The sequence below is a fragment of the Sminthopsis crassicaudata genome, chromosome X (genome assembly GCF_048593235.1).
Source record: "Sminthopsis crassicaudata isolate SCR6 chromosome X, ASM4859323v1, whole genome shotgun sequence".
In the NCBI taxonomy this organism is placed as follows: Eukaryota; Metazoa; Chordata; class Mammalia; order Dasyuromorphia; family Dasyuridae; genus Sminthopsis; species Sminthopsis crassicaudata.
The window spans coordinates 11,211,777-11,237,595 of record NC_133623.1 but is presented as its reverse complement, the minus strand read 5'-3'; the positions used below and the strand labels follow the sequence as shown (position 1 = coordinate 11,237,595).

At 44.7% G+C, this 25,819-nt stretch overlaps 1 protein-coding gene across 2 annotated transcripts in view; it reads right to left on the bottom strand.

Annotated features, from left to right (window-relative positions):
- Positions 1-2,884: 2,884 nt before the first annotated feature.
- The window catches only part of TSPAN6 (tetraspanin 6), an 88,324-nt gene continuing 65,389 nt past the window's right edge, over positions 2,885-25,819 (bottom strand). For both annotated transcript variants that reach the window (XM_074277597.1, XM_074277599.1), the window contains exons 3-10: positions 16,567-17,069; positions 15,720-15,908; positions 15,286-15,360; positions 12,073-12,171; positions 10,281-10,421; positions 9,894-9,977; positions 6,004-6,108; positions 2,885-3,781 (exon numbers count right to left, since the gene is read on the bottom strand). In XM_074277597.1, coding sequence (XP_074133698.1) covers positions 6,040-6,108; positions 9,894-9,977; positions 10,281-10,421; positions 12,073-12,171; positions 15,286-15,360; positions 15,720-15,908; positions 16,567-16,653 — 744 coding nt within the window. In that variant the 5' untranslated portion in view covers positions 16,654-17,069 and the 3' untranslated portion in view covers positions 2,885-3,781; positions 6,004-6,039. The remainder of the gene's footprint in view (positions 3,782-6,003; positions 6,109-9,893; positions 9,978-10,280; positions 10,422-12,072; positions 12,172-15,285; positions 15,361-15,719; positions 15,909-16,566; positions 17,070-25,819) is intronic.

Here is a 25,819-nt window from a genome sequence, read left to right as displayed (position 1 = left end):
CTAAACCAGACAGCCACAGTTCTTAAAGGGCTCCCTGGGGGTCTGTGAGGTCAAAACACTTCTTAGACCATACTAAGGCATTCTAATGTCTAATGCAGTAAGTATGAATAGATATAATCCACATCAACAAAAGCTCTTTGGAAGGCTGGTGTACCTCAATGATTTTTAAGAGTGCAAAGAAATGGGCAGCCAGGTGGCACAGTGGATTGAGCACCAGTCCTGAAGTCAGGAGGACTTGAGTTCAAAGCCAGCCTTAGACATTTACTGTGTGAATCAGGTAATCTCTGCCTCAGTTCCCTCATCTATAAAACTACCTCTTAAGATTATGAGGATAAAATAGATGTTTGTAAATGTGATCACCGTTACCATAGGTGTAGAAAACAGAAGCAACAATTAGATAATAATGGCTTCCCCCCTCACTAACAATCAGGGCTGAGTTAAAGCAAATAATCAAAGTGGTCCCCTTATTTTCCTATTTCAATTATGTATTATCTTCTGGTACCTTAGCTACCTTGTATTTTCTAATTTCCAAAGAAAAAGCAGAGAGTGTGTAACTACAGTGCCCTATCTTGGCCAAGGAGAAATAGAATGAGGCCCTGTACCGCTCTTCTTTTTTTTTTTTTTTCTTTTTCTTTTTTGAAGACGAAGGTAAATATGGGCAGAGAACATATCAGCTGGTTTTGTTTAAAGGCCTACTGAAATTTATGGGATTGAGCCAGAAATAACTGTTGTAAAAAAAAAAGCAAGAGTGAGTGAAACATATTTTTTACATCATTATTTTGCCACGTCACCAAGAAAACCTCCATTTGAGAAGGCTACAAGCTAAGAAAGATCAGCTCTCAGAGTTTTAGGTATGCTACTGGCAGGGAGAGTGAAACATCATGACATTTGTAACGCCACCAAAAAGGGGTCTCTTGTTTCAATCAGAGCTTTTAGCCTCTACGGCAAACCACAGACACCAGACACTGGGGTCTTCAAAAACTCCAATTGCTCCAGCAGCCTGGCAGACCAACTGTACTGAATGGACATGCTCACCATCCCATCACTTTCTAAAAGAGGTCATTTTGTTCTAAATCACAGAGACTAATGAATGGAAGGTTTTTTTCCCCCTCTTTTCACTTTATAACTCTGGCTTATCCAACCAGGCCACTCTCTCCCTTGTCAACTGTCAACATTTCTGAATCGATGTGCACACAAACACTTTAACCTGTGCCTCCCAAGCAAAGGGCAAAAAAGCGACCGATTCTCGAAGGGACTTCCGTTGCAATGAACCTTTGGAAATGAAGCCACTGTAATCCGAGACTTGAAGGAATCCAAGAATCCCACAAGCCGGCCTCGAGATCATAGAGATAAAAGTTCCAGTTCCAAGAGTAGCAAAGTTGTCTCCGCCAAGAACAACATTCTGTAGACCTTCTTGCTGCTACTTAGAAATCAGAGTTTAGCATGGAAAACAGAAGGTCAGAGCCAAAAGGGACATTAAAGATCACCCTTTTATAAATAAGAAACTGAGGCCCAAAGAGGGGAAGAATCTTTTCCAAGATTCTAGATCCAGTGAGTAGCCAAACTTTGCCCAGTACCTGGCCCTCTTGACTCCAAGACAAGCTTTAAATCAGAACCATATCTACAATTCGAAGGTCATATGAAAAAGTCAGTAATTCTCCATGTACTATGTTAATGACTGGTTGCCTCAGCTTACCATAAGGAACTGAATTGCTCCAATGATAGCCCATCTTTCAAGCTGGTTAATGTCTCCAAAAGTGCTATACAAAGCAATCCCAGAGTAAGCAATGAAAAATCCTCCCCTGTGTCTGTTTCAGCTTGAAAACTACCGAATAATCTATTCCCATTTATTTCTAAGTTTATAAATTATTTCATAAAGATATTAGGCAGCCTTGGGGCAAGGCCAATAGAGCACTGGGTCTGGAGTGGCAAAACCTGAGTTTAAAACTAGTCACACACACTTGGTAGCTACGTGACTCTGGGCAAGTTATTTTCCTTCTTTATGCCTCAGTTTCCTCAACTGTAAAATGGAGATACTAAAAGCTCCTCTCTTCCTGGATTGTTGTGAAGATCAAAGAAGATTGTATTTGTAAAGTGCTCAGCGGAGTGCCCAGCAGAGTAAGGGCTTAATACTAGGTAGCATTTATATAGATTTGCCCACCCCAAGGGTAAAGTGCTGGGACAGCTGACAGAAACCCATCCAATGGGAAAGTTTAACATCTCTGAAAGAACTTCAATAAAATGGTTAGGATTTCACACCATTAAATCTGGCTGCATTAAAAGGAAGGGCTGGGTTTTTTTAAAAGATGAAGAAATTCCTCTTCCTCCTCTTGGTTGATAAATGGGGGACCATGTGTCTGAGACAGTGTAAATGCTGCCAAGCATGACATAGGAGATGAGGGGTTAGCCCTGACTTTGGTACAAAGGAAGGATCATTATAGGATGGGGGAGGGATTGCAAATCCAGAAATGACTGATGGAAAAGAAAGAGCAAAGGAAGGAGAGACAGGCAGAGGGAAGGAGGGAGAGACAGAGATAGAGAGGGAAAGACAGACAAAGAGGAAGAGACAGAGACAAAGAGCGAGAGCAAGAGCAAGTCAAAGACAGAGAGAGAAAGGGAGGGAGAGAGAGAGAGAGAGAGAGAGAAGAGAGACAGAGAAGGAGGAGGAGACAGAGAGACAAGATAGAAACAGAGGAAGACACAGAGAAGAAGAGAGAGAGGGAGAGACAGAGAGACAGATAGAGAAAGAAACAGAGAAGAGGAGACTGACAGAGGGAGAGACAGAGAAAGAGGGGGAGACAGAGAGCACATGAGCAAAAAGCAACCAACTCCCTGGCAGATTTCCCAAAATGTTCAATAAAAAACATATCTGACACGGCTGATATTTTTGAGGACAAGAGTCGACCTTTTATTGAATATTAAGACAGAAGTCCTATTTATTGGCCCCAAACACACATCAACACACAAGAATACAAGGCAAAGGATCACGTAATACTGACAACTAAGTCATGCCAACCTGGTTGGGAAATACTAGCAGCTAAGGCTACTGGGAACAACCACTATCCTACAAGTCCCTCAGGGAAAAACAAATCACTACAGCTTAATTCAGAACAAAATAAGGCCTTTCTATGAACAAAAAGGGAGAAAAAATCTACAAAACAGATATGACACGTTGATCTAGGACAGAAAGGAAGAGAACATCAGCCTGCTGAGCCCTGGTCAAACCCAGAATGGGAGTGTCTGTAGTGTGAGTTGGTTGGGTCAGAGATCCAGAAGCACCACACAGCAGCTAAGACAACAGACGTGTCTACTTGCGGCCAGGCCCGGGCTGCACCTTCCCCCCACCCCCCGCAAGCTCTGTGCCCAGCAGGCACCCGAAAAAAAAAGCACATGGTCAAACGAGGGTGGGTCCGCCGGGCTCAGGGCTCACCTTCCCAAGCTAAAGAAGACCACCAAAGAGGAGGGTTATATATTTAGATGATCTCAAGGGTGGTTGCACCAAGGGACAACAGGAGCAGAGAGCCCGGCACCAAGAGAGAAAGGCGGGCCAGAGGCCCAAAAGCGCACAGTTGTGACCCACAATGCATGTTGTGCTAGCTTTACGTGACTTTTAATGTGCCCCCAGCCTCAACAAAACGAGTTGAGGGAGGTACGTAATGAAGAACTCCTAAGTGCCAGATGTTGATCAGATCAGTCTGTTCATACAACTTTTCAGAACTTTACACATTGAAGGCCGGTGAAGTATATTCCAAGGAAGAGAGCTGAGGAGAATGTTCTAAAGCTAATGAAAAGAAAAGAACAAGAAATTAATGTCATGGAACTCCCATCTCCAGCCTCTCCATTCCAGGCTCCAAGCTTCATATTCCACGTCCAGCCTCCATGCCTTTGAGCAGGCAGTGGCCCATGCACACAACACATTCCCTCCCCATCTCTGCCTTTCAAAGCCTCGGTCCCACAGGAAGCTTTTGGGGATCCTCTTCCTCAGTGGGCAGCGGTCTCTTCCTCCTCCTCCTTCCAAGAGCATGGGTATAGCCTCTTCATTTGCAGGTGGTACCCCCTACCCTCAGGAGAACAGAAGGTCATTTTTATCTGTCTTCCTGGTGCCTGGCAGCATGGCTGGCACATAATAGGTCTTCGAAGAAGAAATGAATTGCAGAGTGGTAGTTTTGGACTCCTCAGCAAAGAACTTTGTGCGTAAGGCATGCCACAGCCAAGGAGCTAGCCCTCCCCGGTCCCAGCTTCCTGGAGGCTTGTGATCTAAGACCACCAAGCATTTATAAATACACAAAGGACAGAGACACAAAAATTCAAGCAACAAAGCAACAGAAATCTACAGAGGAAAGCTGGGGGAAGGGTCACCAGCACACAGCCATAGGGGACAGCAGCAACACAAGCCATAATGGGTTCGCAAATAGAAGATGTCTTTGGTGAGCAGAAAATGGAAAGAACAAAACCAAACACCTCTTCTGGGCAGGCAGCATATAACTTCCAATGCCTCCGAGAGACAATACCGACGACCCAAAGGTCCGAGGGAATTTGGGGAAGCCGAACTACAGAGGGGGTCCTGGAACAATGAGGCTGGTTCACAATGGCCATCAGGCAGCAGGCCTGGGCTGGAAAGGGAACAGGAAGTTTGCTGGGATCTCTGGCTGTCCGTAGCAACCAACAGCAACCACAGTCATTGCTAGGTCTCTGCCCATAGCCGCGGTTGTAGCTGCGGCCATGGCTGTGGCCCAGGAAGCCCTGCCCCGGCCCAGCTCCTCTGGGCCTTCAGAGGTAGCTTTCAGGGAAAGACTAGGGGTAAGGAGCCTCACGTTCGATAGCCCTGGAACTTGTGCCAGAGACACGCAGAGGCCCAGGCTTGGGAAGATTACAGCCTTCCATGGGCTCTCCTGGCTTGGCAATGCACCTTCCAGAATTGTAGGTATGGGGGGCTGGCTGCAAGCTATTTTCTGGGCCCACCTACCCAAGTGCTCATAAGAGGAGAAAGCCAGACCCCAGTGGGCCCCCCATAGGGGAAACCATCTTGGGCCATACCTAGAGGGAAATGCACGCTTGGCCCAGTTACTACAAGGAGGCTTTTGTTGGTCCTCTGGAGCAGGAAGGGAAAATTCTGCCAGGGTTTCTGTTTGGTTAGTTGGAAAGATCTGTGCCTTCCAAGCTTAGGAGGGCCAAGAGGAAGCATTTTCAGAGATGGGACCGTAATCTCCATTAGCCTTACGGAACCTCAGGCAGGTCCATCAGCCTCTCTGTCTTTTCTGGAAATGAGGAGGCTGGACAAGACACCCTTTATGGGCCTTTCTGGTTCCAAAAATCCTACATTAGAACTCGGGGTCTCCTCTCAGCACAATAAAAACATCCCTCAATCACTTCCCCAACTAATTAGCCAGTTTAGTACAATGGACTAGCCTCTTTCCAGAGAAACCAATAAGAGGAACAGTAACGTTGCACTAGCAAACATCCCAGTAAACTGGCAGAGTCGGGCTGGGGACTGTGGGGATTACAGCAGGGCCAGGGTAAGACCAATGAACCTCCAAGCCCCAGCTCCATTCTGAGTGGTCAGGTCCAGAATTGGCTCTTTCAGTCAAGGACATATGAGCAAGCTCGTTTTCTTTCAAAGGGGGTCATTCAATCAAAGGCTTTGTTTTTTTCGGTTCTCCACACCAAGACCATCAGGTACAAACAAAAAGATCTCTATGTGAGCGCATGCAGGAACGGACAGTTTTAACCATGCACAGCATGCGCCCTTATGGCAAGACTCGAAAGAGGGAAGGTTGGCTTTACAGACCACCTGGGAAATTAGAATTGGTGGATTTAAAGGCACAATTTACCCAGGCAAAGCTTCAACAAGCTCCACCAACAGGATGGCTGGCAGGCAAACCCAAGGCCCTAACAGCCCAGGGGTGGGACGGGACTCCATAGAGTCTCACACAATGCAGAGCATTTACGGCAATAAGTGCAGGCAAAGACGCTAGGACAGCTACAGGGATCCAAGAGACATACCTTGGTCAGAGAGGCACGGGTCAGTCGGTCACCAGGTTACACGATCTCATATTGGTTATTTGTAATGGAACGTGAGAGGCAGCAGGCCAAAAATATCCCAATCAACTGAAAAGAGAACATGAAGAGGATCAGACAAAGGCAAACAAGGAGACCCAAGGATCCAGGAGGCCTCTGAGCTGACCCCATATTCCTATGGGCGAGCCTGACTCGTGGGCATTTAGCTCTGTTGGATAATCTAAGTAAAATCTCAATAATCTGGAAAGAGATGAGATCGAACTACTGAAGTCAAACCACCTCAGTCCAAAGTCAGGAACTCAAACTAAACACACCTCCCTGGAGACCAAAAGGCCATAGAAAAGAAGAGCCTAGGTAAGTGACTTTCCGTGGAACCAAAGAACTAGAAAGAAACCGGGCAGCCGTCAATCAGGGAATGACAGAACACATGGAACATTACTATGCCGTGAGAACCGATGAAGGTGAGGAATTCCGAAAAATATAAGATCCAAACAAACTACTGAAAGAAGCAGAATCAGGAGAGCCATTTGTGCTATAACAAGAGAGATTCAAACGAAAAGCTCCATAAAAGGAGGCTGAAATCTGAGCAAATACAAAATTATCAGAACAAGTCCTAGAGAAAAGAGAATGTCACATATTTCCACCCTCTCAGCAGAAATGTGGGGCCCATCACTGTAAACAGAGACAGCCAAGGTCACTCTCTCTATGGGGGGTAAGGGGAGGGCAGGGACTGCTTAACTGTTTTTCTTTTTGATAAAGCAAAATTCAATTCTGTGGGAACTTTCCAGAAAAGACTTTGAGGTCAAAGGACAAAACTGCTTTTTCAGAAGAAAGAAGAGCTGAAAAGCGATCATCTTGATGTAAAAGAAGGCATAAAGATGTGAGTGAAGACAACCCAGAGAAAGCCACATTACAGAGGCTCCAGGAGGACAGACTGAGGAGTGACTTCATGTGACTCGAGAAGGGGGGATGGAGCCAAACACAAAAGCGGGGGTGGCGGCTGGCTGGCGGACAGCTACCTCTGCTTATTGTACTGGGGGAAAGGAAGACCCATTGTGTCAAAAGAAAAATCTCTGAACCAACTATAGAATATAGTAATAGTGTATTCTTATTAATACTGATCATGATGAGAATGGGTAGCATTTATCTAGTGTTTTAGATTTATGAAGCACCTCACCAATATAATCTTTGATCTTAACAATCCTAGGAGGTAGATGCTGTTATTATCCTCATTGTACAGATAAGAAAACTGAGGCAATCACAGGCTAAGTAACTTGCACAGAGTCAAATAGCTAATAAGTATCCGAGGATGAATTCGAACTCCGGTCTTGCTGCCTCCTGGCCCAGTGCTCTACCTACAACAGGGCCACCGGTATATGATTGCAATGGAATATTATTGCACAGCCAGAAACCATGAACACTGGGAAAACATGTAGGAACTGATGCTGAACAGAGCACACACAATGAGCACAGTAACATCAAGGTCTACGACAAGTCCAAAAGCCATCAGAACCTACATGGGTCCAACCACCGGCAAAGTCGACTGACACAGGCCTCCTAACTCTTGGCAATGGGAAGGTGGACTTTGAGTACGGAATGAAGCTTCCACCGTCAGCCAGGGCTGATGTGTATGTGTGTTTGTCTTGAATTTCCTTCCTGATTATAAGGAAGTTGGGAGAGGCCTGGGCGGGGAGGAGCAATCATTGGCAAGGACAATAATACTTTGAGGAAAAGAAGAATAACGATTCAAGTATTTTTCTGTAGGCAAAAAAACAAAAAACAAACTCCTCGGGATGAAAAATTAAGACCCTGAGCGAATGGTGAGGAAAAGGTTACACCACTTGCATCCTGGTTGGTGGAGACCAGACAAAAGGTCTCAGCCACCGATACAAGTTACTAGTAGTGCCTGCTGGTTGGGGACTTGTAGTAAAGTTATAAACTAATAAGTTTCAGAGATAGGATTGGCAGGCAAGGCTTCTGGCCTCCTAGGACCATGCTGCTGCTCTGCTTGATCACCCTGCGGCTCCCATCACGGCCCTGGAGCAGTTAGTGTCAAGGTACAAGGACGAGAGCCACCTTCCAGGTTGTCTTACAAGGACAAGAGCCACCTTCTGAGTTGTCTTGGTTAAGAGTCAAATAAGTATCACATTTCACCCTCCAAGCCCATGATGAGAGCTATGGGGTGAACAGGCAGAGCCAACAGCATGGCCCTAGGAGGCCAGAAGCCCTGCCTGCCAATCCTATCTCTGAAACTTATTAGTCTGCAACCCTAGTACAAGTCACCCAATCAGCAGGCACGTGTGACTTGTGTTGGTAGTCGAGAGCTGAAAAACTATTTCTGTTAATGGAAGGAGTCCCCATTCCAGGAATACCCTGGGTTGAGAAAATCATACCTTCTTTATATCTCCAGATAATCAAGTCCCTAGCGGAGTGACAACTATAGCTCTGCCAAGAAAAGGAGGCGTCTGAGGCACGTTGGGGGATAACGTATAACTTAAATAATGGATTTGGACTTATGGATGTACTGCTAGTATCTGAGCTCATGAAAGAGAGTCCCTGATTATGTTCTGGACTCATGTCTGATTACAGATAGAGGCTAAAGCACCCCAGGATTTGTGTGATGTCAGAAGGCTGTTCTACCCAAGAGGTACTAGTACTTCCCCCCACAAACTGCTCTCAAAAGATGTAGACAGCTCAAAGTGCTTCCAAGCTAAGGTGGGGGGAGAAGAAAGAGCTGGTCTGTTGTTTTTTAAAGAATAACCATGGGGGAAAAATGAGTGAAAATGGGAGAATTCAGAGAACAGGAAATATTTCCCCCAGGCTTTCAGCATAACATGTATGCTGCTCATGTGGGAAAATAGAAAACTAAGACTTGTGACATTTAAGTTCCAATGCACAAAAGGAAAATCTAGACTTAATTTTTTTTTCCCATTTTCTTTTCAAAATTCAGGAATTGGAATCCCAAACCAAATGGCTCCAGCTGCATTAAGGTGACCCAAAAAGATGTGTCTGATCATCATGTATCCCTTTGAGGGAAAGGAAGGCCTGCCCCTGCTCATTCCTTGAATCATTAACCATAGGCTTACCAGCTGAAGCGTTCCAGCTTACTATAAATGCTATTGAGGCCCCAAGGAGGCCAAATCAAAAAGGGAAGATCCCGAATCCACAACCAATCTTCACAAAGCAAGCAGCCCTTGATTGAAGAATGGATGAATGATCATGGTATAAGGACATGACAGAATACTGTTGCACACTATTCACAAATGACTACTGTGAAGAATTACAAGAAACTTGGAAAGACATGCATTAATTGGCGCAGAATGAAATCAGAAGAACCAGAAGGAAAATACAAAATACATAAGATCCCAGAATTTGGATTAAAGCTAGGACAAGTTGTGATTGTAGAGGACTGATAAGAAGGGGGTGGGGATATCAGCCTTTATATAGGGCTACTCTGGGTCAGGTACCATGTGCAGCTCTTTACAGATATTATCTCATTTGATCCTTATAGACTCCGGGAGCTATTATTACCCCCACTTTGACATCCCTAACCCTGAGTCACGTGGCTAGTGAAGGGTCCGAGTTCAAATTTGAACTCAGGTGTTCCTGACTCCAGGCAGGCACTGTGCCCTGTGGCGACCCCCGGCTGCCTCTCAGCATTCCCAGCGCTAAAGGAGGCATTCATTATGGTAGTGTGGGGACTTTTTTTTCTTTTTACATTACCAGACTTATTACAAAAAGGATGGGTGGGAGGAGTCACTCAGAAATGACAGTAACAAGAAAGAGCCTGAATAAAATATTATTTTAAAAACTAAATTCCATTGTGTTCAGGAAGAAAAAAAAGAGGCAAAAGCTACTTCAGTCTTCAGACTCACCTGGAAACAAGCAACTCCAAAGGAGATGCCTGCTACGACACCCATTTCCGACTGGATGATAGTTGTTACTCTTAGAAAACAGCCCTAGGAGGAAACAGAAAGAAAACAATTCCAGCACAAGCCCTGGGTCTCTTCCATAGCAGGGAGATCAAATGCAAGGTTTTCTTTGGGAGAGAGAAATTGGGGACCAGAGAATAGGACCCTGGCAACAGTCACTGGTGGGCTTCTTCCCAGATGAAGGCCTTGACTTGGCAGTAAAATCTCTCAAGGAAAAAGCCCTTTCCCCACTCGGAGCACAGCTACCACTCCCCAGAAATAAAAGAAAACACAAGATAATCATCAACCAAACTGCTTTTCCCATCTTCAACTTCCAAGATGGCTACCCACCTCCTGATTTTGTTTCTTCAGATCCTTCCTATCAGCCCAGGAACAGCTGTGATATCTGCAGCAGCTCCGGGGAAAGCCTTTTTCCACATAGTAGGCAGTGCTTTCCCAGTCTGTGGCACTCAGGACACCACAGCAGTGCAACTGAAAAAGTCAATCACGGGAGTCAGGGTTAACTCTGGATGCCTGTCTGTGTATGTCACATAAAGCCTAGCAAGAAAACGGACAATAATACCCAGAAATGGGAACAAGAGATATGCGGGCCTGAAATACAACGGACTTCCAACACGGGCTCTAGCTTATAGCAGACCACAGGATCACTGATGCCTTCCAAGTGGTTCTCCTCCTCAAGTCATGGCATGTTCTGTGGGCAGTGAGCTTCCGTGGGCAGGTGAGGCAGGGACACAGGTGAGCCTAGCTTCAATCCGTACGAATGAGAGGAAAATAAGAGTCCCCTGCTGAGAGCGGCCCTATGGAACAGCTTTGGCTCCCAAAGCTGATGCTCACAGTGTTTCCATATTTTTTGTCCTATGAATGTTCTGTGGCTCTAAATGGTTTGGAGTGTAATGGCAGGAGTATTGAACAGGAGGAGAGTGGGTTGGTTGGCCTTTGGAAAACTATACAATTCTGATGACGCCCAAGCCCAAGCTTCTCCCCGAAACGACTCATCTTTATAACACCAATATCTGCCTGGTGATGATGCTGGATGGCTGAGTCACAGGGCCCAAGTCTCTGAAGAACTAAGGAAGGATGATTCAGAGGGCAACGGGGAAGTGCATGGTGGGCTGGAGAAAGCTATGATACATGCCAAACAAGGAATCATACTCTAAAATCATCTCTAAAGAAATACACAAGTAACAGGATGTACTCGTGTAAAAAAAAAATGGCAAGGACTGAGTGTCAGAGAGCCCCTGGCTCCACCACTAGTCCAGCAAGGTGACAGAAAGGAAGACAGGCACAAGGTGAATCCTATGTGAACGCCACAGGACCAGATGCAGCATGGACACATGAGGGTATCTGCCCTACTGGGGGATGATGCCCCATTAAGGAGCTCACCAATATCCTGAAGCATCTCAACTAAAGTGGGGGATCTGAGGTGAAAAGGCGTGTGTGTGTGGTGGACAAGACTATGAGGCACAAAGGAGGAGCCAATTCCGGGCACATTGTTTCAAACTCCCTTTACTTACCATATTCTTCAACAGCTTTACAAATTTACCCTAGCTTCCTCCTAGGCAGAATCGTATTATTGTATCATTTGTCCTCCATTCTCAAAGAGGACCAATGACAACAGCAGGGTGATGTCTTGCCTGTGCCTCATTGCCAGTTGAGTATTTCTCAACATTTGCCTTAGTACTCTTGACTGTCTGGCTGAGAATTGGCAGCCAACCTCAACTCTTCCGTTCCTAAGACCCCTCCCAAGCCTTAATCCATCTCCTGAGTGGCCAAATACAATCAAACCCCACCCAGAACACGTACCCTCCCCCAAACTGGAGGCCAGATCCCAAAGAAACCAGTTCAGATTACACTTCTACCCTTGAGTCTGCTAAGCACCCCACTAGGCCCCCTGCTGGACTCCCTGCTGGGCTCACACTAGGCTCCCTGCTGTCGTCTTCCCCAACTAGGCCCCCCCCAGCTAGGCCTCCCCCTGCCTCACTTTGATCCTCTGCTACAAGAAAGAATGCAGGACCTTCAGTCCCAGTCACCACATCACGAAGTTCTCCCTCAGGACAGAGGGGAAGGAACACAGTCTCCTGTTGAAGACGGTCAGGATAAAGCAGCATGTGTACACACTTACAGTTTTCTGGATGGTATCTACTGCCTCACTTCTTTGAACACCGGTGTCATTGTACTGCTTCAAGGAAGCCTCGTAATTCATCTTAAAACTGTCCTTAATCTGCAGAAGGGAAAAGGAATGCCAGTGAACAAAATCACAGGGAAACCATTTTCATCAAAAGGTTCAGTTTTCCAACTCTGAGAGGAAGCATGTACCTGGACACAACCAATAACAGTCCATCCAACGGCCCATTAAAACATATCCCAAACCATGGACCGAGGCATAGATTCTAGATGGAACCATCCTGTGAAGAAGCTAAAGGGCTCATTGCTGATCAATGGAAGCCTACAAATAGACTAAGTACAAGAAATATTATTCTTGAGAGAATATTTGTTTCAACGCTCCAAGCATGAACATTCCCACCAGGTCTTCCCTGAAGTGAAAAGAACATGAGATCATAGACTGAGAGCTGGCAGAGGGCCCAGAAATCATACCTAACAATCAGAGGACCATAAAGTCAGCACTGCAAGAGAGGCCACAGGTCATCTGGCTCACAGAATCATAAAGCCTTAACTCGTCTCCTCAGAGCAGACTACATCCACCCACCCACTCAGAAAACAAAGCCCACATACTAGACCAGATAACAATGAAGAGAGGTCCAGGTCCAAGTCTGGCCCATGGAGTCTGCTAGTTCCCCCTTGAACCTTCTGCTACATGAAGGAATCCAGGACTTTCTGTCCCAAACACATTGAGAACGGCTGCTCAGGGAGAGAGGAAGAACACTTCTTCCTTTCAGAGACTCTCTGATCCATAAACGTTAGGATCAGAGGTCGGGAGCTAGATAGGAGCTTGGAGATCATCTGGCTCATAAGGAAGGGAGTTTTATGGGCATTTTTCCAGAAGGCCATCTTGTTACTTAGTAAATGACCAAGGTACTTCCAAAAAACCCCTCATCCCATAATTTGAGCTCCAGACCTGACTGTCAGTAACTAACATCCTGCCTGAATCATTCAGCCCACAGATACCTACTGAGGATCCACCACGAGCTCACCAGAGAGCAGGGAACCAAAACACACAAAAATATCCAAGTAGAAATATGGCTCAAGGAGCCTCCAATCTAAGCAGAAGAGATGAAAAATTGCATTGTCTCTGGAGTTGGAGGCTGCCCCTTCCAATCTCGCTTCTGTGACTCACCCCTTGTGTTATTTCCCTTACCCAGGCCTCAGCTTCCCCTTCTGTCATATTAGGGGGCTGGATTACATGGTCACTGATGTCACTTCCAGGAAAGATCTCAGATCCCATGTCCCTGGAGAATTCCATGCCAAGGGAACTCTTTCATGAGTAAAAGTTCCCTTTTAGGGCCTATGTCCTGATGCCACGAGAAAGGTCTTGCTAATCAGGTCTATCCAGAAATTGAACATGTTCACGGCCCTCATCTGAGAAGTGCCGGGAAGGGAAGGGAACAAGCAGTTATATAGCATCCAAAGAAGGAAATTCAGGCAGGTCAGTAATAAGTGTCTCCGACCCCATTCGAACTTGGGTCTTCCTGGCTTCAGGCAACTGCGTCTGTGTACTGTGGCATCCCTTAGTGGCTCCCTGGAAGGGGACTCTCATGGTAAACACACGTGCCTCTAGTGCTTGACCACTTACTGGACACCTACAAGGCTAGATGCTGGAGTTACAGCCAGAGACATCAGTAAGTGCTCTCAGACGCCTCTAGTCTTCTGGATTAAGCATCTAGCATTTGAATGGATTCTCATTAAAAAGAATGAAAAAGGCAACTTAAAATCTAGCCACAAAGAAATCCAAACAAGTATTATACAACTAAGAAGGAACATATCCCTTTTTCAGCCTTCTTATATCAGTACACTTATAAATTGAGCTCTCCCCATTCAAAAGTAAGGCCTCTCATCCAAGGGACAAGAAGCCAAGATTATCAGTTATTACAATAAGAGGGAGTTGTTTTAGAAAAAAAGGTCAGTTTAGCAGTGTGGTGTAGTGAAAAAGAAAAAAAAAAAGCTGGATTCCAGGGCAGAGAACCTAGGACTTTGCCAAGTTCTCTAGCACTTTGAAGGGCTGGTACAGGACACCAGAGCAGAGCACCGGGTCTGGAGTCAAAAAGATCCGAGTTCAAATGTGGTCTCAGATAACTCACTCAATGCCCACATCACCCTGACTGCCACAGTTTCCTCATCTGTTAAATGAGCAAGAGGAGGAAATGGCAAACCATTCCGAGTATCTTTGCCAAGAAAATCTCAAATAGGGTCATGAAGAGTGGGACTGAACAATAATATGGCATTTTGAGACCATGAGCAAGTTGATTTCTTTGGGGGTTATCTTTAAATTATATATTTCTTGGTATACACATAATAGTATGTTATAAGATATGTAATATATATGTGGGGAATAGAGTGAGAACAAGGTGAAGAACTTAAAAGAATATGTGAATTCTTTTTCTGTATTTTATTTTCATTATTTCTGTGTTTCCCCCATGACCTGTATAATATGTATAGGCTCATATTTACTTGAGCCTTGGCCAGCTATAACCATATTTACTTGACCTGAAATGATGACATTTATCACTATTCAATGTTATCAATATGCAGACTATTGGTTGAATGCTGTTAGCTTGGTAATCCAAATTTTGAAGGTCTGTTGGCACCCATGTCTAACATTCAATTAGGGGAGAGGGCACCTATTTCTCAATGCTCCCCAGTTTATGATGTAATCCTTTGTAACAGAAACCTTCCATTCCAATCTCTCCAAATAGCAACAACCAATGAGATGTCTCCCCCTCCCCTTCTCAGTGCTCTCTTCCTTGTGATGTAATTTCTTGTGTAAAAGCTGTGTCTCTTGACTCCTTCTTTAGCCCTCCTACCATGATCTTTCTCTTTCTTATCTGGTGATGGGACGGCTCATCCTCCGGAGGTTTTTAATAAACAACTTTTCTGCCTTCTACTGAGTGTTCTCTGAGTAGTCATTTTGAGTAAGGGTCTTCTATACCCCTCACATATAATATATAACAAATTATACATTCAAATTATAAATTAAATTACTAAGATTGTTACTTTATGATTCTAAAATCCCTTAGTTATTTAAACTCTTAAGTTAAGACATGGTGACAGGGCCCATTATGGGCTTAGCTCTTCTCACAAGTGGGGTCAGTGCTGTCATTTAAAAGTTGTATTTCTAAAGGACAAACTAGCTCATCTCGGGCCCTAAATTCAACCTCACCTCGTGCCTAAAAACGAATCCCACAACGGCAGCCACCAATTCCACCAAGAAAATGAGAGTCAGGAACATGGCATACTGGAGAAAGAAAAAACCAAAACAATCAGGGCAATACAAGCTGGGAACATGATAGTTGCCCACCCTTTAAGCTCCATGGGTCCATTCCCATCTTTGACAAACAGGGATGCAGGAGAAGGCAACAGGGAACAGAGGGCATCTGGAAAGGTGAGCTAGCCATGGAGCTCCTGAATCTGGAAGTGTAGCACACTAAGGTGAAGATGTGAGGAACAGAAACTCAGCCTGGAGTAGGAAAAGTTGGGCCAAGTCATACACACATCTTCCCCAGCCTCCCACATAGGAAAAGGGAAAATGGTGGAAAAGGAGAAAATTCCAGCCAGGAAGGAGAAATCCCCTGGCTTGGGAAGGCCAGCACTCACCAGTTTCAACATCCACGCTGAAGCACGGCAGGTGGCAAAACAGCCAAAGGTACCCAGAAGGATGATGACCGTGCCGGTGGCTATTAGGACAAAGGGGATGTTGGTGGCCTTCTCGTTCAAGAGGGAGAAGTACACTTCCAGGCTTACTTTGCCCCATATGCCCACTGTGAGCAGGATCACACCTGTGAACTGATGAGAAATCAGAAGATGGAGAGTGAGTTCCCAAGAGGCTGTGACAGAAGGGAAGAAAAGGCCCTGGCTCTGATGTGCCCCTGGTCACCCCCCATGGGGGGAGGGGGGAGCAGATTGGCTGAGCTATGGAAGCCAAGGAGTGAGGGAGGGAGCCCTGTTGACGGGTGTCTTCCTGGCCTCCTTCCCCCTCAAAGAAGCTGCCAGTCTATGGGCTTCGAGAAAGGCCTGCTGTGGGCCGCGGCTTAGGCGGCGGCGCGGCGGGCTCAGCGGGCTCAGGTGGGCAGGGCACGGCCCAGGAACAACCTGGCGCTGACGCGCCTCCACAAGCCCTCCGGGAGCTGGTGCCGCGGCCGACACGGCCGGCTCGAGTCCCTCCCCTCAGCCAGGGGCCCCTCGGTGTCCGGCGGGGTGAGAGGGGGGTGGGAGGGGGCCACGGGGACGAAGCGCTCTCCTCGCGCGCCCCCTCCCCCGTGACTAATTTACCTGAGGGAGCCGATGCCCGCTAGGGAAACACACACACAAAAAAAGAGAGCGGACCCGGGCACCCAGCAGCCTCCGCCCCCCACCCCTGCCCACGGGAGGGAGGAGACGGCCCCGCGCCCACGGTCCCCCCTCACCCCCCCACCCCCCCCCCGCCGACCCTCCGCCCGCTCACCCAAAAGATGAAGGTGTAGGTGAGCAACACGCTCTTCAGGCACGTGATGACCGGCTTGGTCTGCAGCCTCCGAGACGGGGACGCCATGGCCTGGGAGCCCCGAATCTCGATGTTCCCCGCCGCTACCGCTGCCGCCTCGGCTTCAAGCTCGGCCCCCCAGGATCTCCGGAAAGGAGCCAGGAAATAACTGAGGAGGGCCCGCAGCAAGCAGCTACGGCCAGCCCAGCAAGGCCGGAAAGTCCCGCCCAGCTTCTGGGCGCCCTCTAGCGGTTACCATGGAGATCAGAGCCCGCCCTCTGACGTCGGTCCCGCCCTTCATTCCGCGGTATCCAGGATAAGCAGGGCGCCCTAGCAACCAAGGCACCGCGCAGGGGGAAAGGGGGGTGCCCCAGCGGGGGAGGGGGACTCGTCCTCTTCCAAAGCAGGTCGGCCCCTCTCGGCGACCTGTCCAGAGTAACCCAAGCCAGGATGTGTCCCCCAAGTTTTAGTGCGGCTGTAAGGTACTGAAAAACAACAACCGCCTGTCACGTCATTGATTGGAAATGAGTCAGTCTCGAGGTAATACTGAGGTGCTCATTTTCTTCGCAGTATGAAAAGGGTTGGGTCTTATCCAAACCTCAGTTAGTAGGAATTCTTCTTTCAACCGCTTCCTTCAAATTGTTCACCCCCTCCATCTCCCACCCCACCATGACCCTCACCCTTCTCTTCCTAAGCCACAACTTTTTTCACCAATATTACTACGTTTTGAACTATTTCAACAATATGGTTATTTACCAAGTATTCCCACAACCCCTTGGCAAGCCTCTTGTGCCCCCCACCAGGTGTCGGAATAACTCATATCCCAAGTTGGGGACCCCTAGTCTAATGAAAATAGCTTTAAATTGCCATTGAACATCCCAAATTCCCTTATCATTCAAATCTCAGAGCTACCTTTGACCTTAGAGATCACCCGGTTCAGTCTATCTGACAAATGAGAAAGCCTAGGTCCAAAGGGCCAAAGTGACAATTCAGGGTCATATAGCTAGTGAGCAACACAGCTGCACTGTTCACACAGGCCTGTGATGCCAAATCCAGTCCCTTGATCTTGATTATGTAGCTTCCAGCCTTGGTGAAAGCATTTCACAGAGCATCTCATTTGAAACTCCTAACAAAAGCTACAAAGTATTATTGTCACCGTTTTATAGGTGAGGAAATTGAGGCTCAGAAATATCACATCCCCCCCTTCTAGAATGTAAGTGGTGTTTGATATCCCCTTTATATCTAATAGTAACTGGCACAGCTGGACATTTAACAGATAGTTATTAACCAACTGATTGCTCTCTATGCTGTTCTGGGATGTTCAGTGAACTTTTTGGATCTTGAGCTCTCTCTGAGTGAAATGAGAAGAGCCTGTTCTTTCAACCTCCACTCGCACTAACAGGTTGCTTGCCCAAATGACAGAATATCTCCCCATCATGGTTCTAAGGGTAGCCTTGAGTGGTTTGGAAGTGTCTTTCTTTTTTTAAATTTTATTTTACTTTCCTTTATTAAAGTTTTTTCTTTTTCAAAACATATGCGTGAGACTTACATGAACTGATGCTGAGTGACATGAGCAGGACCAGGAGATCATTATACAGAGCAACAACAATACTATATAATGATCAATTCTGATGGACGAGGCCCTCTTCAACAACGAGATGAACCAAATCAGTTCCAATAGAGCAGTAATGAACTGAACCAGCTACACCCAGCACAGAACTCTGGGACATAACTATGAACCTCTACACAGAATTCCCAGTCCCCCTATTTTTGTCTGCCTGCATTTTGGATTTTCTTCACAGGCTAAATGTAAACTATTTCAAAGTCTGATTCTTTTTGTACAGAAAAAAAACTGTTTGGACATGTATACGTATATTGTATTTAACTTATGCTTTAACATACTTAACATGCATTGGTCAACCTGCCATCTTGGGGGGGAGGAGAGGAAAAATTAGAACAAAAGGTTTGGCAATTGTCAATATTGTAAAATTACCCATGCATATTTCTGGTAAATAAAAACTATTAATAAAAAAATAATAAAAAATTAAAAAACATATGCGTGGACAGTTCTTCAACATTAGCTCTTGCAAAACCTTGTGTTCTAATTTCTTCCCCTTTCCCCCATGCCCTCCCCTAGATGGCAGGTAGTCCAATATATGTTAAACATAGTAGAAATATATGTTCAATCCAATATAGGCATATATATTTATACAATTCTCTTGCCATACAGGAAAAATCAAATCAAAACAGAAAAAAAGGAGAAGCAAAATAAAATGCAAGCAAACAACACCAAAAAGAGTGAAAATGCTATGTTATTATCCACGTTTAGTTTCTATAGTCTCTCTCTGGGTGCAGATGACTCTCTTCATCACAAGATCATTAGAACTGGTCTGAATCATCTTATTGTTGGAGAGAGCCAAGTCTATTAGAATTGATCATCATATAATCTTGTTCCTGTGTACAATGATCTCCTGGTTCTACTCATTTCACTCAGCATCAGTTCACGTAAGTCTCTCCAGGCCTCTCAGAAATTATCCTGTTGGTCATTTCTTACAGAACAATATTATTCTATATCATTCATACACCACAACTTGTTCAACCATTCCCCAACTAATGGGCATCCATGTAGTTTCCAGTTTCTTGCCACTACAAAAAAGGCTGCCACAAACATTTTTGCACATGTGGATTCCTTTCCCTTGGAAGTGTCTTTCTAATAATATAGCTCATAAACCCCAACTACTGTGCTTCTCCCCACCATTCTCAGGTGATGTGCCAAACAGACTTAATTAGCTTCCGGAAATGAATATATACAATACTAGTAAAGTTGGTCTAAGACATATTCCCAAAAAGTCTGTGACATACTCTCCTACAATGGGGAAAGTTCCCTTCCAAGTTCCAAAGTTCCCTTTCTATTATGAGCCAGAACTTGAAACAAGGTACTAACTCAGTGGAATTGATAGAGACAATGGTTATTTAATATGATGCTTAACAGTTCTCTAATTGAGTACATGTACTTAGTCCTTACTGTAGTTCTACAAGATTCACACCTTTCATAAGAGACATATAAGCTCGGACAAACTCAGCCAGAATCAGAACTAGGGAAGACAGAGAAGTGGTGTCGGGCTGTCCTCCTTCACTTCTCCACTGAAACCAAGATACGGAAGGCCTCCAGAAAACGAGCCGAGCCCTAAGTGAAGGACACAGGACTTTGAAAGAGACAATAAAAGATTTGGACTTTAATCCCTGGCTGCACTTGAGGTGATTACTAAACAGAAAGAAAGGCTGCCTCCAGAGATCTCAATAGAGAACATTACATTTTAGAGAGAACATTACGTTTTGGTGTCCGAATACGGGACAGACACGATCCTGATTTCAGTGGAAAAGTCTCCTCGACCCAGAAATTAGGGTGAGTACAAAAATAGACAAGGAAACTTTACTAAAGGGCTAAAGTAGTACTTCAGCTAAAATGGGACAGATATTTAGAAAACAGCCTTCTTTTCCAATTCAAGGAAAATGTGTAGAGAGCTTTGTCACACTTATAAAAAGCCAAGGTTTGCTTATAATTTGGGAGCAGATCATTGAACTTTTAGAAAATACAGTACACATCTCCTCGGTTCTCTTAGGAAAAAGAATTGATCTAGAGGAGTGGAAATCAGTAGGAGAGCAACTATGGCAATTCTACAATGAAAATGGACCTGACTCAATTTCCAAAGAAACACTTTATAATATTAATTGTGTGTAATGGAGAGATAAGGTGAAGAACTTACAGGAATGTTTAGATTCTTTTTCTGTATTTTATTTTTTATTATTTCTATGTCTCTGTGACCTCCATAAATACAGTGTGTGCAAGCCAATATTTACTTAAAACTTTAGATATATTTACTTAACCAGAAATAATGACATTTATCCTTGTTCAATGTTATCAATATTTAGACTATTGATTTAAATGATGCCAGCTCAGTAATTGAAGTTTGAAGGTCTGATGGATGACTCTCTTGGAACCAGGGAAACAAAGCATTCCGTTCTAATCTTCCTTTGGCACCAATGTTTACCATTCAGTTAGGGGAGAGGGCACCTCTTTCTCAATGCTCCCCAGTTTATGATGTAATCCTTTGTAACAGAAACCTTCCATTCCAATCTCTCCAAATAGCAACAACCAATTAGATGTCTCCCCCTCCCCTTCTCAATGCTCTCTTATTTGTGAAGTAATCTCTTGTATAAAAGCTATGTATCTTTATTACTTCTTTTGCCCTCCTACTGGGCACCTTATCTGGTGATGGGATGCCTCATTCTCCAGAGGTTTTTAATAAACAACTTTTCTGCTTTCTACTGAGTGATCTTTGAGTAGTCATTTTGGGTAAGGGTCTTCTACATCCCTCACATAATTTAATACAACTGGCTTTAGGAAATTATATAAGTTATAGAATAAGGAAAAAGAAGAAAGAGCAGGAGGGGGAGGTGCCAAATAAACTAGGTGAAGAAAAGGATGAAGAATCAGATAAGAATGGAGTTAAGTATAATTCTGAGTGTAGTACTTCAAAGCAGAAGCCATTAGGGCATTCCCCATCCCCTGACCTACTTCCCTCAATTAACCCTTCATGGGTGGAGGGAGAAGGAGGAGGGGGAGAGGCAGTGACACAATCAGCACCACCTAGGAAGCAGCCTATGACAAGATTACAAAAAGCACTGGTTAAGGCAAAAAATGAAGGACGGGATGTATCTGATTTAATAAATGCAAACCCTGTGATTGAAGAGCTTGACTCTTCAGGTCAACAAAGGAGAAGATACAGTCCTTTTGATCTGGAAAAAATTAAGGATTTGAAAAAGGGTTGCCCTCTTTAGGGGGCTTCATCATCTTATGTTAAGATGTTACTAGAAAAAAAAAAAAGATGTTACTAGAGAGTTTGGCTTGTGAAATCTTAACCCCCAGTGATTGGAAATCCATAGCAAGGACATGTTTAGAACCTGGACAAAACTTGTTGTGGCTTTAGAGTAACATGAATTATGCAGGATCCAAGCCCAAGGCAATAAGCAAACTGGAGTTAACATACAAATCACTTTTGACCAACTAGCAGGTGAATGTCAATACACAGACAATTCAACACAGACTAATTACCCCATAACTCCTTTTCTAGGGAAAATATGCTCGTTTAGAGCACACATAGCAAAGGGATTAAGTCACAGAAGTCCTTTTGTTGGGGACCTCAAGATGTTTTCCTGAGGTATCATAGAGTTTTTTGGGTTTTTGTTGTTGTTGTTTTGTTTTTTGTTTGTTTTTGCTGTACTCCTTGTACCAACTTTAATCTCCCTTTCCCTTTCAGTTCTAGTCTGTTCTTGCCTCCCAGCGCAGACACTAATGCTAGCTACAAACATGTTGAGGGAAACTCCAAAATCCTCCAAACCCTTGGAAAGTCACAACACACGAGAGGCATTGGACTGGGATGGGGGAGTGGAGAAGACTAAGACTGAGGCTCAGGATGATCTCCCTCCCTCAGAACCAAACAATCCAGCCCTTCTCAGGCTGAGTTTAGCTAAACAGCTTCTACTCAAATCTCTTGGGCTCCCAATTAGTCTGTTATTTTATATAAAACCTACAGGGTATGGACAGTCTCATCAGTTTATCACAATACACTTCCTCCACAGCAGCATTTTACATCGTCTAATGGTTTTCAAAGATTTCTCGAGTGATCAAGCACTTTCCACACTTTGTCTAAAGCCCAGCCCACGATGGATTTATTGATCATGATTCACAACTAGTTCATACCACTGATTGATTTTTTTCATTTAATAAAGAAAGGTATCAGGGCCAGCATTTTGCCATTTACTTCAAGTGGAGTTGGGTAATTGATTAACTAAATCAACCTGATGAGTAATAAATGATGAGTAGTAAATTAGGAGTAAATTGTGGTCTAAACAAAGATGGATCTGTTCCTTTTCTCTCTCTCCTTCCTTCCCCAAAGTAACCAATGGCGGGTTCGGCAGCAAAGGAATTTGCTACTTAATGCTGTATAGAAACATAGTCTTTATTGATTAGAATGGAAACACCGGAGAGCCGGTGGGCAAAATGGCTGCATGGTACAAGGCCATTTGCAAAGAGAAGATTCCCGTTCTCTCTTTTATGCAGTGATGTAGGGAGGTTCCTGAGAGTGATGTAAATTAAGATAAGGATTCTCTTGTTATCTTTTGGGGACAGACAGAAGTCTCTTCCCAAAAGGAATTTCCTGATCCCATTTGGTCTATCTGAGCAGATTAGAATGGGGGCTGTAAAACCCCAGCCACCTCAGATAGCCCAAACTAGTTTGACCAGATCTTGTATCAAAGGTCCAAGTCCCAAAAAACGTTGGAGATCAAACAAAGAATACCAAAGGGGCTACCACCCTCAACAAACCCCCATCTTTACATGATGATAATATAATGGCCCATGGGGTTACTGTGAAGATGAGGTGTTAGGCTACTACATAAAAGGTTCCCAACTGGCCTTGGTACAGTCTGAGAAAATCAACTGATGAAGAACAAGATCCTTTTCTAGAACAGACATCTCTTGAAGGACTAGCTTAATTTCAGAATTTTCCCTTACCTCCAACCCACACTCAATCTGACTTTGGCCCTTCCTTTTAAATAACAGACTTATGGAGAGAAGAGGGATGAGATGGAAAAAGGAAAAGCAGGTATGAAGCTTCTCTGGTGCTTAGCTTTGAAAGCCTCTCTCTCAAGTACAGAAAGTTAGACAGAAATGAGTTTGAGGGAAATGTCTCTGAGAACCCGGACTGCCCCTTATTTCACTTGGGAGTCCTTAGGAGTCGTTGAAATGGTTGCAAGTTGGATTTAGAAGCAAAGATTCTCTATTATTACAAGGACAGCGTTCTTGATACAGGAGTGATACAGAGATGCAGGAATGATTGGCCATTTCCTTCTCCAACACATTTTACAGATGGAAAACTGAGGCAAACAGAATGAAATGACTTGCTCAGAATCACACAGCTAGGAAGTATCTGAGACTGGATTTGAATTCAGGAAGATGAGTTTTCCTGACTCCAGCCCAAATTTCTGTGTACTATGGCACCACCTAGCCGCTGTTGACATTTACTAGGCATGGGCTCATGAGTCTCTCTGACACTCAGTTCCCTCATCTGTAAAATAATATCTATAGGTCCTAATTCCTAAAACGATTATGAGACTCCAATTCTCCAGTGTCTGAAAAGCTCTTTGAAACCTCCAAGTTTGCCAGCTGCCCATCTGAGCACCCCCGGGGGGACTCCTTTTCAGAAGGGGCACCTAGCTCCCACATCCTAGGCTATTTTCTTGCCTTTGCCTATCACTTTTCCTTGATGTTAGCTTCCACTCATCTGAGTGAAGTGACTTCCAAATCGATATCTCGACTGCCTAGCTTCTCCATCAAACATCAGTTGTGCTTCTCTAATTGCTCCTTGAACAGACATCTCCTCCTGCATGGCCTATCTGTCTATCAGACTCAGTGGGCGCAGTGGAAAGAGCACTCGAGTCTGAGGATCCAAGTTCAAATCCTACTTCTCCCACTTATAATTTAGGGGAGTATACTTAGGCAAGTCACTTAGCCCTTCTTGGTCTGTTTCCACAACTGTGTAATGATACATACATACATATATATATATATATATATATATATATATATATATATATATATATATATATATATATATATATATATATATATATATATATATATATAATTGAGTTTCTTTCTCGTTCTAAATCTAAATCTCTGACTGGAATAGACTGGACTTCTTTGTTCAAGGGCAGGTTCTACTGGGAACCTGTACTGGAAAATGGCAGAGATTTTTTTTTTAAAAGACACCAATAAAGCATTATTTGAAAAGAAATCTCCCAGGTTCAGAAGTCTTATCTAGGCTGGCTATTTGTTTCAGGGGATAGGATCAGGGGTCTCAAAGCTTCTTTCTCACTGGAAATATGAGAAACTTCTTGGCGGGATCCTATAGTAGAGGGCTCCCCCAAAGATGTATTACTATTTGATGAAAAGATCTTCTCTAAAGCTCAGGTTTATTTTGGGAGCTTTGGAAGGAATTCTTGGGGAGTGCCCTAGAGTAAAGAAATATTTCATTGGTTTCAGAGAAAAACATGTAATGAAATAACTAAAGCAAACCCAAACTCTCATGCCCAAGAACGCTAGTAATTTTCCTGTGCTCCCCACAATCCTGCTGTGTTTGAACAGTTTTTCAGGCCAAATACAGCTCATTTTACATGGAAATGAAGATTCTTGGAGAAGCACATCAGCTCATGCCTTCAGTGTCCTACCCCCAGCCCAGGAGGTCTGTCTGGTTCATACCTAGACTGACTTGGTAATGGGGCGAGGAAGAGGCCTTTCCCCATCCAAGACAATTAACCCAGGAAAGAAGATTTTCAAAGTCCTATACCAGGATAGATGAAAAGTTTGGCCCAAGGATGGCTCCGGGGACATATGTCCAAGCCAGCAATCAGCCACATCTATTCTCTGAAGCAAGCTTCCCAAACTAGAACTGTGTAGTGTCAGTCCATTAGACTGGGAGTTCCTTAACAGCAGGGACTTTTTTGCTCTTTCTCTGTCTCCTATGTGCCTAGCACATAGTAGATACTTAATAAGTACTAGCTAACTGACAGTCTTTATGTCACCGGAAGAGAAGGAACTAAAAGAGCACTGGCTGTCCTAGACACAGGTCTCCAGATATACTTGGCTTACCAAAGCCATCAGTAGGACAGGACAGCTGAGGCTTTGTCCTGTGGTAGAACATGTATATGGCAGTGAGAGTTCTGTTCCAGGGTGGCCCTTGTCTGCCTTCAGCTGCCTCGAAAGCTTGTGGTATCCTCAAAGTGCCTTCTCCACCCCCACTCCCCCTGAGCTTCCTTTCTCCCACTACCCCCACCCCACACAGGATTACTTGCCCCAGATGTAAAAAGTACTCATTATGATTCTGCTCTCAGTCCAACCATAATTAGCCTTTGGGAGTGACAGCTCCCAACTAGAAGGCTTTAACAAATGGGCAGCTAGGTGGCAGCCTGGATACACTGTTGGGCTTGGAGCCAGAATGGCCTGAGCTTAAGTGCTAGCCAAGTGGATTGACTTTGAAGTCTCAGTGTCCTCCTCTGTAAAATGACCATGAGAATAGCACCTACAGCTCCCCAATCGTTTTTTAGAATCCTCTGGAAAGTGCTTTGCAAAGCACTGGGTGAGTTAGGAGAGGAAGAGACATGGTCAGACCTG